Genomic DNA, 16602 nt, shown 5'->3' with positions numbered 1-16602 from the left:
CTTCCTCCCACCCACCCACCTCTCCTCTCACCCTCCCTCCCACCACCCACCCACCTCTCCTCCTTCCCTCCCTGTAGGTACAGATCTCTTCTCTAACTGTACAGAGGAGTGTAAGGCCCTGGGTCACTCTGACCGCTGCTGGATGCCAGCTTTCGTCGCTGGCGACGGTCGCCAGGGCACCGGTGGCGACTACCGTAGCAACCTGCACGTGCCAGGCATGGACTCCGTGCCGAACACTGAGGTACCCGCCACCGCCGCGTCCGGTCACCACGACAACGACCTTACGCTGACTTCTGACCTCACCACCTCTGATAGGTCATTCTCTACGTTCGGAAAAGATGGCGGCGGATGCACCACACTGCCACGGTCAATGCACCACCTCCACCACCACCACCTCCACCAGTCACATCAGCTACATCTCCAACACAACAGCCCAGCTACAGCTAGAGCTACTGCCACTACTACTACAGACACCACGCTAGAGAGGAAAGACTATGAGTCCTTAAGGGGTACACTACCGCTACCATACAAACCCACCTTCTGTGAGTATGAGTACCAGACTACGTCACTACAGCCCACAGACTTTGGCCTGGTCCACTATCCATATTAGCAACTTTCTGAAAGATATTCTGATCTGATAATATTTTTTAAAATATACTTTGGAAAAAAACTCTGATCTGTAAATATATAAAAAATATAAAAATCATAGAAATTCTGATCTGATCATATTTTTAAAAGATACTTTTTAAAAGATACTCTGATCTGATAATAGTTATAAAATATACTTTTTAAAGAAATTCTGATTTGATAATATTTTTTAAATATACTTTTGCAAATAACTTCTGATCTGATAAAATTTTTTAAAAGATACTTTTTGAAATTGAGATAGTTTATTGCTTTTTTATTGGTGTATTTTCTGTTCAGAAATGCAATTGAAGTAAACATTTAGTTGTTTGATTCTTTCTAAATGTAACCCTTCTCCTAAACCCCACTATATATTTCTCTGACCTCCTAAATCCTTCACCATATTTATTGTTTGAAATAATAACAAATAAAAAGAAATCAACTTTTGATTCAAAAATGTGTTTGTGGCCACCTTTTTCTTTCCTGTCCCCCCTATATATATACTATCTACTTGTTCTATTAGCAGATTTTCTCAACTATAGTTCTTCGGCCTTTTTTTCTATCAGTGAACCACTGCTTAGCAAACAAGGTCAGATTAGACATCTCAACACTTTTTTCTGTTTTGACATGTTCACCGAAAACTAGAAAACAAGGTTATTCTTCTACAAAACATGTACTGAGCAGTAGTAATATTATAATGTAGTCTGGTGTCTGCTCACAGTCATACTAGACATGCCTCTGAAGTCGCACCCTATTTCCCCCTGGGTCCTGGTGAAAAGTAGGGAACAGGGACGTAGCCTACGACTCATCGATAAAAAACGGCATTCTTTTTCTAAAAACACCTTCCTGCACAACTACTGATTGTCCTTCCACCTAGTAGTCTCTTCTCACTATGGTATGCGTCAGAAATGGCACCCTATTCCCTATGTAGTGTACTGCTTTTGACCAGAGCTCTGTGGGACCTTGTTAAATGAAATGCGCTATGTAAGGTGTAGGGTACCATTTGCCACGTGCTTCTATGGAAACATAAAGAGCTACAACGCCAGGACATCATTAAACTGGCAGGGAGTGAAGACGTTTGTTTTTAACCATGTTTTAACACTTAGTTACATAACGAGCAGCTCCTCTGCTAAATTAACACGCTGCTGTAAATTGTGAATCTACATTTTAGGGCATGCTGTGTGAGTGTGTCTGTCTGGATCTACGTGTGTGTGTGTGTGTGTGTGTGTGTGTGTGTGTGTGTGTGTGTGTGTGTGTGTGTGTGTGTGTGTGTGTGTGTGTGTGTGTGTGTGTGTGTGTGTGTGTGTGTGTGTGTTTGATGTATGGGTTGGTTCTTCTATCCTTGCGGGGACCTGAAATCCCCCAAAGTCTCCCCATGGATTGTACAACAAGGAAGATTCTCCCTAGTGGGGACAATTCCCACATCCCCATGAGGACGAAGACTATGTTAGTCTTAGGGGTTTGGTTTAGGTTTAAGAGGGTTTCTGTTTCTGCTGTTGTAAAACCTTGGGTTGCACGGGCCTATTGCAACTTTCTTCCCTGTTTCTATACTGTACATCAGACCGGTCTGGAGAGGGTGGGAGAACATGAGAGGCCGATAGGGGTCTATAGGGGTCTATAGGGGTCACCCATCACAGTTCAACAACAGGAGGAAGACAATTATTAATAAACTTCTGAGGGTAAAAAAGTTGAATTTTAAAAACAAATATTATATTAATATTATTAATATTATAAGGCATGCAAACTGAATCAGTGAAATGAATAGATAAATAATTAAATAAGTAAGTACATCATTGGAAATCCCACCAAGGGATGACAGGATTAAGTTCTACAGAGAAAAGTGTTAAAGGGCTTGATGTAATATAATGAAATATAAAATATAAAAAAAAGACAAAACCAGATTGAGCAAATAAATACATACATTTTTTGTTGAACTTCCTCCTCATGTCAGTGGCCCCTCCAGCTCTCTTAATTAGGCCCTCACTAACTCCCACAGTCAATGCTTTCTCCTACCCTTTTCCATTCACACCTAGGGGTTAGGTTTAGGGTTAGGGTAAGGGTACGGGGTTAGTGGTTACGTTTAGAGTTAGGCGTTAGATTTAGGTTTGGGTTAAGGTTACGGGTTAAGGTTAGGGTTACGGGTTAGGGTTACGGGTTTAGGGTTACAGGTTAGGGTTAGGTTTAGGGGTTAGGGTTAGGGTTACAGGTTAGGTTTAGGGTTAGGGTTACAGGTTAGGGTTAGGTTTAGGGGTTAGGGTTACAGGTTAGGGTTAGGGGTTAGGGTTAGGGTTACAGGTTAGGGTTAGGGTTACAGGTTAGGGTTAGGTTTAGGGGTTAGGGTTACAGGTTAGGGTTGGGTTTAGGGTTAGGGGTTACGGTTACAGGTTAGGGTTAGGTTTAGGGGTTAGGGTTAGGGTTAGGGTTACAGGTTAGGGTTAGGGTTACAGGTTAGGGTTAGGGTTAGGGGTTAGGGCTACAGGTTAGGGTTAGGTTTAGGGGTTAGGGTTAGGTTTAGGGTTAGGGTTACAGGTTAGGGTTAGGGGTTAGGGTTAGGGTTGAGGTTAATGGTTAGGTTTAGGGGTTAGGGTTAGGTTTAGGGGTTAGGGTTACAGGTTAGGGTTAGGGTTACAGGTTAGGGTTAGGTTTAGGGGTTAGGGTTACAGGTTAGGGTTGGGTTTAGGGTTAGGGGTTACGGTTACAGGTTAGGGTTAGGTTTAGGGGTTAGGGTTACAGGTTAGGGTTAGGGTTACAGGTTAGGATTAGGTTTAGGGTTAGGGGTTAGGGCTACAGGTTAGGGTTAGGTTTAGGGGTTAGGGTTAGGGTTAGGGTTAGGTTTAGGTTTAGGGTTAGGGGTTAGGGTTACAGGTTAGGGTTAGGGGTTAGGGTTAGGTTTAAGGTTAATGGTTAGGGTTAGGGGTTAGGGTTACAGGTTAGGGTTAGGGGTTAGGGTTAAGGTTAATGGTTAGGGTTAGGGTTACAGGTTAGGGTTAGGGGTTAGGGTTAGGGTTAAGGTTAATGGTTAGGTTTAGGGGTTAGGGGAAATAGGATTTTGAATGGAAAATAGTTATAGGTCCCCACAAGTATAGATGAACATAAAATATGTGTGTGTGTGTGTGTTGTGCCTTGTCATTTGGTGCTGTGCTACGGAGCATAGATAATTACAAGAACAGCTTCATTCCCTTCTGTCTGCTTCATATCTGAGCAATCTGGGATTGGTACCAACATCACATTTTGGACGTGTCAATGAAAGATATCGGACTATAGCCATTGATTATTGAAGACTGTATCTTAGAAATGCCCCATGACTTTAGTCCAACTGTAGTTCAACCATCCCACAACTGTAGTTAAACCATCCCTCAACTATAGTTCAACCATCCCTCAACTGTAGTTCAACCATCCCTCAACTGTAGTTCAACCATCCCTCAACTGTAGTTCAACCATCCCTCAACTGTAGTTCAACCATCCCTCAACTGTTTACCAAAAAATGTTGGTGTTTGAACCCCAGATTGCCCCTTTAACATCAACTATAGTGTCTCTGCTTTAGCCAAATTCTGACATAACCTGTAGTTTATAACCAGTTGTTATGGTCTGGTTGTAGTTTATAACCAGTTGTTATGGTCTGGTTGTAGTTTATAACCAGTTGTTATAGTCTGGTTGTAGTTTGTAACTAGTTATTATAGTCTGGTTGTAGTTTATAACCAGTTGTTATAGTCTAGTTGTAGTTTATAACCAGTTATTATAGTCCGGTTGTAGTTTATAACCAGTTATTATAGTCCGGTTGTATTTTATAACCAGTTATTATAGTCTGGTTGTAGTTTATAACCAGTTGTTATAGTCTAGTTGTAGTTTATAACAGTTATTATAGTCTGGTTGTAGTTTATAACCAGTTATTATAGTCCGGTTGTAGTTTATAACCAGTTATTATAGTCCGGTTGTAGTTTATAACAGTTATTATATTCTGGTTGTAGTTTATAACCAGTTATTATAGTCTGGTTGTAGTTTATAACCAGTTATTATAGTCTGGTCGTAGTTTATAACCAGTTATTATAGTCTTGTTGTAGTTTATAATTAGGGCCAGGAGGTTTTCTGGACAGACCATATAAGGACAGGTAAAACACCAGGAGTGCATCCCAAATGGCACCCTAGTCCCTATAGTGGCCACATAAGGCCCTGGTCAAAAGTTGTGCACTACTTAGGGTATAGGTTGTCATTTGGGACACAACCCTTGTGCTAATGGCCATGATGATTATTTTAAAATGTACAGAATAAAAGAGCAAGAGAGAGGGATAGACACCATTTGTCTAACAAGTGTGTTTTCTCTTGCCTTGCAGCCCACAAAAGGATTTGCTAGCTCGTTCCGAGTGGACCTACCAGAGACAGCGTGAATTTGCACAATAGAGAACCGGCCAACATTGGCGGCAACGTTAGAGAAAGAGAGAGAGAAAGAGAGAGAGAGAAAACAACCAAACACAAACAAATCTATGACAACCAGACCATGGGCTTGTTTTGAAACTTCATTATCTGGGAGTGGCCAGCTAGAATGGAACCTTTCATCTCCATCGCCACGGGAGACAGCAGGACAAAGTGCTGGAGAAAGAAATCTAGACTTGCAAATGTAAAACAGAAGAACTCTAGAACTGTAGCTGTGGAACTGAAGACAACCTCTAGAACTGGAACTGTAAAACAGAAGAGCTCTAGAACTGGAACTGTAAAACAGAAGAACTCTAGAACTGGAACTGTAGAACAGAAGAGCTCTAGAACTGGAACTGTAAAACAGAAGAACTCTAGAACTGGAACTGTAGAACAGAAGAGCTCTAGAACTGGAACTGTAGAACAGAAGAACTGTAGAACTGGAACTGTAGAACAGAAGAACTCTAGAACTGGAACTGTAAAACAGAAGAAGTCTAGAACTGGAACTGTAGAACAGAAGAACTGTAGAACTGGAACTGTAGAACAGAAGAACTCTAGAACTGGAACTGTAGAACAGAAGAACTCTAGAACTGGAACTGTAAAACAGAAGAAGTCTAGAACTGGAACTGTAGAACAGAAGAACTCTAGAACTGGAACTGTAGAACCAAGGTGTAGAAGGAACTTCTAGGACCATAGTAGGCCTTAATTTCATCTCAGCAGGCCTGAGACCCCGGGCCCAAAGCCAAAGGACGAACGATGGAAGAAAACCACTGTGTTTAAGAAAGGGATGCAGGGAGGGTGTATCAACTGGACTTATAAACCAAGGGTTCCGAAAATAGACAATAGACAAAGAGGAATCCAAGAAATACTGATGAACAACACAAACAGACATTTTGTTGTCGGTGACTAGGGGGGTCGTGGCCATGGGGTACACCCCCCCCCGTCTAGTCCATCTGTGTGTGCCTGTTTACACAAAAAGAAACGTTTCTGTACAAACTTCAACCAACCATCACTATGAGCCCTTTAGCTGTTTCTACTGTCACCACTACACCAACTGTACAGGAATGAAGGATGAGAGGAGGGGGAGAGAGAAATGGAGGGAAAGAGATGGTGCGTGAGAGAGTCAGAGTGAGAGAGAGAGAGAGAGAGAGAGAGAGAGAAAACCCCCAGAAATGATGTGAACTATTATACAAATTCAATATCTCTACTTGACTGTTTTTATAACTTCTCTTGTTTTTTTCCTGTTGTTTTCTCTGTGCGGTCCAAGTGTTCTGAATCTCCAGTATTCTGACTTTACAGTAAAGAACAACTACAACAAAATTGCCTACAACACGGCTAGTTGAGTTCATGCTTCTTTGGGCGACCTCCCTCCATAACATTGGTCTGAGAGGAACTTAACAAACCAGAGAAATGTTGTGGTTTATATCATGTGTGCAAAGTGTTTACTGTGCTATTTTAAAGCTTAGCCTATAAATGAATATACATCTCTCTCTCTCTCTCTTATATATATATATATATACATATCTATATATAAGATATACTTTTCTGAAACTGTGTAACCATTGGTTAGTTTCTTATCCACCATGCAGTACTGTCAATACCAACTGATTCCAAGTGCTAAAATCAAGAACTTGTATTCATTAAACATAGAGGGCGTGGCTTCACTATGCAAAGACTCCGCCCCTTCACTCCAAGGTTTAGGCTGATGTTTTTCTTTGCTCCTTTTTGGTGACGCTCGGCTTCTGAATAGTTATAATGCGTTAGAATTATATTAGTAGAACCTTTTGGATGCAGTCGTAAGGCGTTATGAAAAGGCCTTCCTAACACTAACGCTTTGCTTCTATATGGCGTTATGAATACGTTCATAAGGGAAACAGATCTTCTATATGGCGTTATGAATACGTTCATAAGGGAAACAGATCTTCTATGTGGCGTTATGAATACGTTCATAAGGGAAACAGATCTTCTATGTGGCGTTATGAATACGTTCATAAGGGAAACAGATCTTCTATATGGTGTTATGAATACGTTCATAAGGTAAACAGATCTTCTATATGGTGTTATGAATACGTTCATAAGGGAAACAGATCTTCTATATGGTGTTATGAATACGTTCATAAGGGAAACAGATCTTCTATATGGTGTTATGAATACGTTCATAAGGGAAACAGATCTTCTATATGGTGTTATGAATACGTTCATAAGGGAAACAGATCTTCTATATGGTGTTATGAATACGTTCATAAGGGAAACAGATCTTCTATATGGTGTTATGAATACGTTCATAAGGGAAACAGATCTTCTATATGGCGTTATGAATACGTTCATAAGGGAAACAGATGAACTATATGGCGTTATGAATACGTTCATAAGGGAAACAGATCTTCTATATGGCGTTATGAATACGTTCATAAGGGAAACAGATCTTCTATATGGTGTTATGAATACGTTCATAAGGGAAACAGATCTTCTATATGGTGTTATGAATACGTTCATAAGGGAAACAGATCTTCTATATGGTGTTATGAATACGTTCATAAGGGAAACAGATCTTCTATATGGTGTTATGAATACGTTCACAAGGGAAACAGATCTTCTATATGGTGTTATGAATACGTTCATAAGGGAAACAGATCTTCTATATGGTGTTATGAATACGTTCATAAGGGAAACAGATCTTCTATATGGTGTTATGAATACGTTCATAAGGGAAACAGATCTTCTATATGGTGTTATGAATACGTTCATAAGGGAAACAGATCTTCTATATGGTGTTATGAATACGTTCATAAGGGAAACAGATCTTCTATATGGTGTTATGAATACATTCATAAGGGAAACAGATCTTCTATATGGCGTTATGAATACGTTCATAAGGGAAACAGATCTTCTATATGGCGTTATGAATACGTTCATAAGGGAAACAGATCATCATAAGAAGCAGCTTTAAGGAGAGCAGAGATGGGCACGTTGGTCCTTGTGGAGCCTGAATGTCAGCTGGTTCTGTCTTTCACACAAAACTTAAATTCACACAACTGGTTTAATACACCTAGTCTACCAGATCTAGATCAGACACTGGTTTCCTGGTTTAACACACCTAGTCTACCAGATCTAGATCTGACACTGGTTTCCTGGTTTAACACACCTAGTCTACCAGATCAAGATCAGACACTGGTTTCCTGGTTTAACACACCTAGTCTACCAGATCTAGATCAGACACTGGTTTCCTGGTTTAACACACCTAGTCTACCAGATCAAGATCAGACACTGGTTTCCTGGTTTAATACACCTAGTTTACCAGATCTGAACTAACAGAATTGAAAGCAGCAGGCCCCACATGGACCAGACTTGCCCATCTCTGGAGTAAACTGTGACTGATCATTTTCCACGTTGGGATGTTGGACGTCGCCATCATGTGTATGGAAGAGGAGAGACCACAACATCAGTCTTACCATAGTAGAGGCCTGGTGTCAACATCAGTCTTACCATAGCTGAGGCCTGGTGTCAACATCAGTCTTACCATAGCTGAGGCCTGGTGTCAACATCAGTCTTACCATAGCTGAGGCCTGGTGTCAACATCAGTCTTACCATAGCTGAGGCCTGGTGTCAACATCAGTCTTACCATAGTTGAGGCCTGGTGTCAACATCAGTCTTACCATAGCTGAGGCCTGGTGTCAACATCAGTCTTACCATAGCTGAGGCCTGGTGTCAACATCAGTCTTACCATAGCTGAGGCCTGGTGTCAACATCAGTCTTACCATAGCTGAGGCCTGGTGTCAACATCAGTCTTACCATAGCTGAGGCCTGGTGTCAACATCAGTCTTACCATAGCTTAGGACTGGTGTCAACATCAGTCTTACCATAGCTGAGGCCTGGTGTCAACATCAGTCTTACCATAGCTTAGGACTGGTGTCAACATCAGTCTTACCATAGCTGAGGCCTGGTGTCAACATCAGTCTTACCATAGCTGAGGCCTGGTGTCAACATCAGTCTTACCATAGCTTAGGACTGGGGTCAACATCAGTCTTACCATAGCTTAGGACTGGTGGCAACATCAGTCTTACCATAGCTGAGGCCTGGTGTCTTATTTGTATCTATCTGTGTTCACGTTGTACAGATCGAGACACTATCAAAACTAAGAGCTAGACTATCAAAACTATGAGCTAGATATCAAAACTATGAGCTAGATATCAAAACTATGAGCTAGACTATCAAAACTATGAGCTAGATATCAAAACTATGAGCTAGACTATGAAAACTATGAGCTAGATATCAAAACTATGAGCTAGACTATCAAAACTATGAGCCAGACTATCAAAACTATGTGCTAAACTATCAAAACTATGAGCTAGACTATCAAAACTATGAGCTAGACTATCAAAACTATGAGCTAGACTATCAAAACTATGAGCTAGACTATCAAAACTATGAGCTAGACTATCAAAACTATGAGCCAGACTATCAAAACTATGTGCTAAACTATCAAAACTATGAGCTAGACTATCAAAACTATGAGCTAGACTATCAAAACTATGAGCTAGACTATCAAAACTATGAGCTAGACTATCAAAACTATGAGCTAGACTATCAAAACTATGAGCTAGGCTATCAAAACTATGAGCTAGACTATCAAAACTATGAGCTAGGCTATCAAAACTATGAGCTAGACTATCAAAACTATGAGCTAGACTATCAAAACTATGAGCTAAACTATCAAAACTATGAGCTAAACTATCAAAACTATGAGCTAGACTATCAAAACTAGGAGCTAGACTATCAAAACTATGAGCTAGACTATCAAAACTATGAGCTAGACTATCAAAACTATGAGCTAGGCTATCAAAACTATGAGCTAGACTATCAAAACTATGAGCTAAACTATCAAAACTATGAGCTAAACTATCAAAACTATGAGCTAGACTATCAAAACTATGAGCTAGACTATCAAAACTAGGAGCTAGACTATCAAAACTATGAGCTAGACTATCAAAACTAGGAGCTAGATATCAAAGTTATTCATACAATCACACACAGTCACGCAGACACACGCACGCATGCACGCACGCACGCACGCACGCACACACACACACACAGTTATTCATAAATAATAACATGAAAGTTTTTTCTGTCATTAGCTGTATGCCATTGGGGAAGACATGACAGTACAGAATATGAAGCAGAAGACTACACTACAGTGATGCTAAACACCAGTGCCTTTGAAAGCCCTACACATACAGAGGATGTGTCCCAAATGGAACCCTATGTGCCCTGGTTATGTAGTGTATTATAATAGAGTGGTATCTGGGAGCAGACAGAGAGTTAGACTGGGGCTGCGGTCTCAACACTTAGGACCCATTTCTCAATACTTAAGTCACTTTTTCTAAACTCTTCCCACAGTGAGCACAACAACAGTCTATGTGTGTAAACTGAGGATCATTTTTCATTTCTTTGTCACAGAATGCATTCAATGATTACATCTTTTAAATGTCATTAATTATTTTCTCACTCAGACACAACCACCACCAAAACTCCATGTACCTACAGGCCAGTTTGCACATGTTTACATACTCTGTTCAAAACTGTTAAACTTAAGTTCCAAACCTAACATAACACAACATTGAATGAGACAGCAATTTACTACATTTCTACATTAATACCGTATTGAAATATATTCCACATCTAAATAATGAAATACTATCAAAACAATTAGACCAACCACAGCTGATTCCCATTGTAGCTGAACACCTGCCCAGGTGTTAGTCTGTCAATTACATTACCATCTATACAAAAGGAGACATCTGCGGAATAATGCTGTACTGTAATGTAAACATGGACCCAGGTGTTAGTCTGTCAATGACATTACCATCTATAGAATAGGAGACATCTGAGGAATAATGCTGTACTGTAATGTAAACATGGACCCAGCCAGAGATAGAGAAGTGGCTGACAGAGGAAGAAGAGTGGCTGGGAGAGGGAGAGGAGTACGTACGCGTGGTGGAAGAAGACTGAGAGGAAGATCAACAGCTGTTGTCTCAGATGAGATTAGGGCTACTATAATTGATCATGTAATAAATCATGGTCTATCAATGAGAGAGGCTGGTCTGAGTGCAGCCAAATCTGCAACTCTCAACAGTAACATCTATTGTGAGAAATTTCCGGCAAAACAAACAGGTAAGATGTGCATTCTGAAATGGCATCTGACTGAACTGCACATTACAAAAGTAAATTGAGCAAAGCCTCCAAACCCATTTGTGTGTACCGGTAGTTGTTTTTGTATTTCTGCTTAGGACCCAACAGTTACCTCCCACAGGCAGGAGAGGTAGGATTCTCACTGCTGTGCAGGAAACTGCAACCGTTGATATGGTCATCAGAAACAATGGCATAAAACTCACAGAGATTCGGGACAGAGTGTTGACAGACAACATTACGTTTGGAAATATTCACAATGTAACCATAACTATTTCTAGAGTCCTGAAACAACATCAAGTCAGGATGAAGCAGTTGTACACTGTTCCCTTTGACAGGAACTCTGAACGAGTCAAGCATCTCAGGTCCAATATGTCCAGGTAAGATGACTATAAAATACACAACTGGTTTTGAACTAAACCAAACAGGGCAGAGACACACAATGATATGTTTTTAGGTATAATGTAAACTACTGTAACAGCCTAACTCTTATGTTTCCTTGTGGATTTATTTTAGAGAGTCATGGAGATTGATGCCAGACAAACACCCCACATATTCATCTTTGTGGATGAGGCTGGTTTCATCCTGGCCAGAACACGGTGGTGAGGAAGGAATGTGATTGGGAAAAGAGCCACAGTGGATGTCCCGGGCCAGAGGGGTGCCAACATCACAATGTGTGCAGCAGTATCCTCTGATGGATTCCTGTTACACAAACCACTAGTTGGGCCGAGCTTCTCATGTCATTCCTGGGTGACCTCTATGGAAGGGTTGTGCCAGGTGAGGAAAGGGTTGCAGTGAGGCCAAATCGGCCAACATTTGTAATTGTATGGGACAATGTGGCATTTCACCAGTCCCGTGCAGTCAGAGAGTGGTTTGGACCAGGCATGCCAGAAGACTCAGTCACAGAGTGGTTTGGACCAGGCATGCCAGAAGACTCAGTCACAGAGTGGTTTGGACCAGGCATACCAGAAGACTCAGACACATAGTGGTGTGGACCAGGCATGCCAGAAGACTCAGTCACATAGTGGTTTGGACCAGGCATGCCAGAAGACTCAGTCACAGAGTGGTTTGGACCAGGCATACCAGAAGACTCAGTCACAGAGTGGTGTGGACCAGGCATGCCAGAAGACTCAGTCACAGAGTGGTTTGGACGAGGCATGCCAGAAGACTCAGACACAGAGTGGTTTGGACCAGGCATGCCAGGACTCGTACAGAGTGGTTTGGACCAGGCATGCCAGAAGACTCAGACACAGAGTGGTTTGGACCAGGCATGCCAGAAGACTCAACAGAGTGTTGACAACTTCTGCAATTTGTTTACCAGCATGCAAAGACTATTTTGGACCAGGCATGCCAGAAGACTCAGACACAGAGTGGTGTGGACCAGGCATGCCAGAAGACTCTTTACTAGGTGTATTGCCCAAGATGACATAAGATGTGACGTGGATGAGAACCTGTGGCCAAATGCAGAAGACAGGGTTGACTAGTATTGCTACTGTATCTGTATCGGTAGATGGTGTATATACAAATTACTGTATTTTGGAATCACTTAATGCCATAAAATGACATAAAACATACTGAAGCATATTGCATGATGTCTGATACATTCCTGTAACATATACTGCAGTGAATTATAAACAGTAGAGAGGTGTCATTCCTGTAACATATACTGCAGTGAATTGTAAACAGTAGAGAGGTGTCATTCCTGTAACATATACTGCAGTGAATTGTAAACAGTAGAGAGGTGTCATTCCTGTAACATATACTACAGTGAATTATAAACAGTAGAGAGGTGTCATTCCTGTAACATATACTGCAGTGAATTATAAACAGTAGAGAGGTGTCATTCCTGTAACATATACTGCAGTGAATTATAAACAGTAGAGAGGTGTCATTCCTGTAACATATAATGCATTGAATTATAAACAGTAGAGAGGTGTCATTCCTGTAACATATAATGCAGTGAATTATAAACAGTAGAGAAGTGTCATTCCTGTAACATATAATGCAGTGAATTATAAACAGTAGAGAGGTGTCATTCCTGTAACATATACTGCAGTGAATTGTAAACAGTAGAGAGGTGTCATTCCTGTAACATATACTGCAGTGAATTGTAAACAGTAGAGAGGTGTCATTCCTGTAACATATACTACAGTGAATTGTAAACAGTAGAGAGGTGTCATTCCTGTAACATATACTACAGTGAATTGTAAACAGTAGAGAGGTGTCATTATTGTAACATATACTACAGTGAATTATAAACAGTAGAGAGGTGTCATTCCTGTAACATATACTGCAGTGAATTATAAACAGTAGAGAGGTGTCATTCCTGTAACATATACTACAGTGAATTATAAACAGTAGAGAGGTATCATTCCTGTAACATATACTACAGTGAATTATAAACAGTAGAGAGGTGTCATTATTGTAACATATACTACAGTGAATTATAAACAGTAGAGAGGTGTCATTATTGTTATGTATAGAAAACATTGTGTAATGCTGCCTGTTGTTAGTGATGTTTAGGTCATTGTTTTATGAGTGACAGTGTGCTTGTTGGGTGACAACCTTTGCTACTGTTATGGAAGAACGAGTTGATTTGAGACATGTATGAAGTGATTTGGTAGTTTTAGTGCATTTTGGATGTGAAATGAACTGCTGTGTCAAGCTGAAAGTTGGTTAGGAGAACTGTGAAGAGTTTTGAAAAAGTGACCTAAATATTGAGAAATGGGTCCTAGCTATTGTAAAAAAAACTGTAAAAAACACACCCTAGTCCACTTACCCTCGTCTTACGCCCTTGGGGGAATCCCCATCGCCATCTTGGAGGGCAGTCCAAATGTTTGCAACGTAAGCCCCTCAGCCCTAGTTTTTAGTCGGCTTTGCGAGTGTACAATTACATTCGCTCCGGGGTCCGAAACTCCCAATAATTCAATTTGCGACGATTGTACATCCGCTAAGAAAAGTCTGGGGGAACTTAAAAACAACATCTATGGAGAAGTGCAAGTAAAAACTAATGCAGATAAGTTATAAATTGTGATTCTAATACACATGACGGCACAAACACGTCTCGTAAAAAAATAAATATGTTTTTGTTTGGTTATCTTTTAGAAATTGTAGAAATAAAACATTTTCCTTCTTCAGAAGTAGCTAGGCAGGCTAACGTTAGTTAGCTAATTAATTTGCTAGCTATCATAATGTAGGCGTATATTAATAATTATATATTAAATATAAGTAGACATGCGCTCATAATTGACTGTAGCGCATATAAAGCACCCACAAGCCACCAGTGGCTGAAAACACAGTCATCGCGGGATGAACGAGTGATGAATTTCCGGCCAGGTGTGTTCCATTTTAAAAATCCTTCCTTCCTCCCTTGCCCCCTCGCCCTGCCAGTGTCAACCCGTCAGACGCCATGATACTTCATCAGAAGTGTCCACTTCATTTGAGGGCTGAGGGGGTAGGCTGTCTTTTAAGTATTTAGACTGCTGGTTGAACAAAGTGTGTGTGTGTGTGGGTGAGAGTGTGTGTGTGTGTGTCTGTTTCTGTGGTTCTGTTATCCTTCTCAGTTAGCCCAACAACAAAGAGAGTCTGTGATCGCTGTTATCACAAGATCTCCCCCCCCCCCCCCCGTCGGCTAGGATCTCCTTCAAACAAACAGACAGCGTGATGTCAGACACAGGATACTCACGAGGGGTTAACACTGAGTAATGCATGTGATAGTGACTAAACGTATCCCTTTATCTCTCCGTCTCTCTCTGTCTCTCTCTCTCTTTCTCTCTCACTCTCTGTCTCTGTCTCTCTGTCTCACTTTCTTTGTCTCCCTCTCTCTTTTTCTCTCTCTCTCCACTCTGGTTGTGTCTCTCTCTCTCTTTCTCTCGCTCTCTCTCTGTCTCTCTCTTTCTCTCTCTCTCTGTCTCTGTCTCTCTCTGTCTCTCTTTCTCTCTCACTCTCTGTCTCTGTCTCACTCTCTTTCTGTCTCCCTCTCTCTCTTTCTCTCTCTCTCTCCCCTCTGGTTGTGTCTCTCTCTCTCTTTCTCTCTCTCTCTTTCTCTCGCTCTCTCTCTGTCTCTCTCGCTCTCTTTCTGTCTCTCGCTCTCTCTGTTTCTCTCTCTCTTTCTCTCGCTCGCTCTCTCTCGCTCTCTTTCTGTCTCTCGTTCTCTCTGTTTCTCTCTCTCTCTCTGTCTCTCTCTCTGTCTCTCTCTGTCTCTCTCTCTCTTCTCCTCACCCTTTTTCTTGTCTCCTCAGTCTTTCTGGCTTACCCTCTCTCTCTTTCCCTCTCCCTTTCGATCTTCCCCTCACCCTTTCTCTCGTTATCTCTCTCTCTATAAATCTCCCTCTTTCAGGGAGAGAGAAAATGTGTGTGTATCCATCTCCTTCTGCCTTGGAGTGAGCTTGGGGTCCTCTGTGGCTCAGTTGCTAAGAGCGTGGCATTAGCAACATCAAGGTTGTTGGTTCAGTTCCCGTAGGGATCACATACACATACTAGAAATTGACTTAGTGCCCTGTGGAACACCTCACATGAAGGAGGCTGCTTTAAGACCTATATATAGATGACCTAGCTCTCTGTCTATGGCTGTGTTCTAAATCACACCCTATTCCCTACGCAGTGGATCCTATGCCCTACGTAGTGGAACCTAGTCAACAATAGCACACTACATAGGGAGTATGATGCCACTTGAGACACAGCCTCTAAGTCCTCAGACACACTTCATTACTTTGAAGAAATAGACTTACAATCGCCCTTTCCAACCGACCCACATTGGTACAGCTTGCCCCATTCCCAATATAATCCCAAGGTAGAAACATTCCAATCTGAACAGGTATCCACAGATTGCACAGGAATCCATGTAATTACACACACAGCCTAGGCTCGCACGTTCTGTATGGACTCCCTCACAGACACAGCACACACTTCATCATCACGAGCAGGAACGTTAAGGGTAACCTACTGCATTCCAAACACAATCTCTCTTTATTCTGTTTTAGTGTGTCCCTAAAGCACCTCATCACATTCTGACCAACATCCTCTGTAGCTGACCTGTAATCCCTCTCTCTGCTCTTTAAGCCTCTGAACCCTTCCTTTCTAAACCTCAACAAATTTGAAAATACCTATTTTCTAGGTGACTCGTCCTATCTGTACTGAAAGACTGTCAAAAAACACATTCCTCAAAGGTTAACCCTGTTGACTCTTACTACCATTCAGCCTCCACCCATCTCTTTACAGCAGACTGCCTCCTCCCTTCTGCCAACACACACACACACGCACACACAACCACGCACGCACGCACAACCACACACACACACACACACACACACACACACACACACACACACACACACACACACACACACACACACACACACACACACACACACACGCACACAC

The 16602-nt window shown here is 41.5% G+C and overlaps 1 protein-coding gene across 1 annotated transcript in view; it reads left to right on the top strand.

The window, feature by feature from the left end:
- Window positions 1-6364, top strand: part of LOC106610478 (protocadherin-10) — a 31126-nt gene extending 24762 nt beyond the window's left edge. Inside the window, 2 exon segments of the mRNA XM_045716283.1 lie at window positions 78-542; window positions 4956-6364. Coding sequence (XP_045572239.1) covers window positions 78-542; window positions 4956-4975 — 485 coding nt within the window. The 3' untranslated portion in view covers window positions 4976-6364.
- The last annotated feature ends 10238 nt before the right edge of the window (window positions 6365-16602 follow it).

Source organism: Salmo salar, chromosome ssa04 (assembly GCF_905237065.1).
Source record: "Salmo salar chromosome ssa04, Ssal_v3.1, whole genome shotgun sequence".
NCBI lineage: Eukaryota > Metazoa > Chordata > Actinopteri > Salmoniformes > Salmonidae > Salmo > Salmo salar.
Note: the sequence above shows the minus strand (reverse complement) of the source record. Positions and strands in the feature narration are given on the sequence as shown.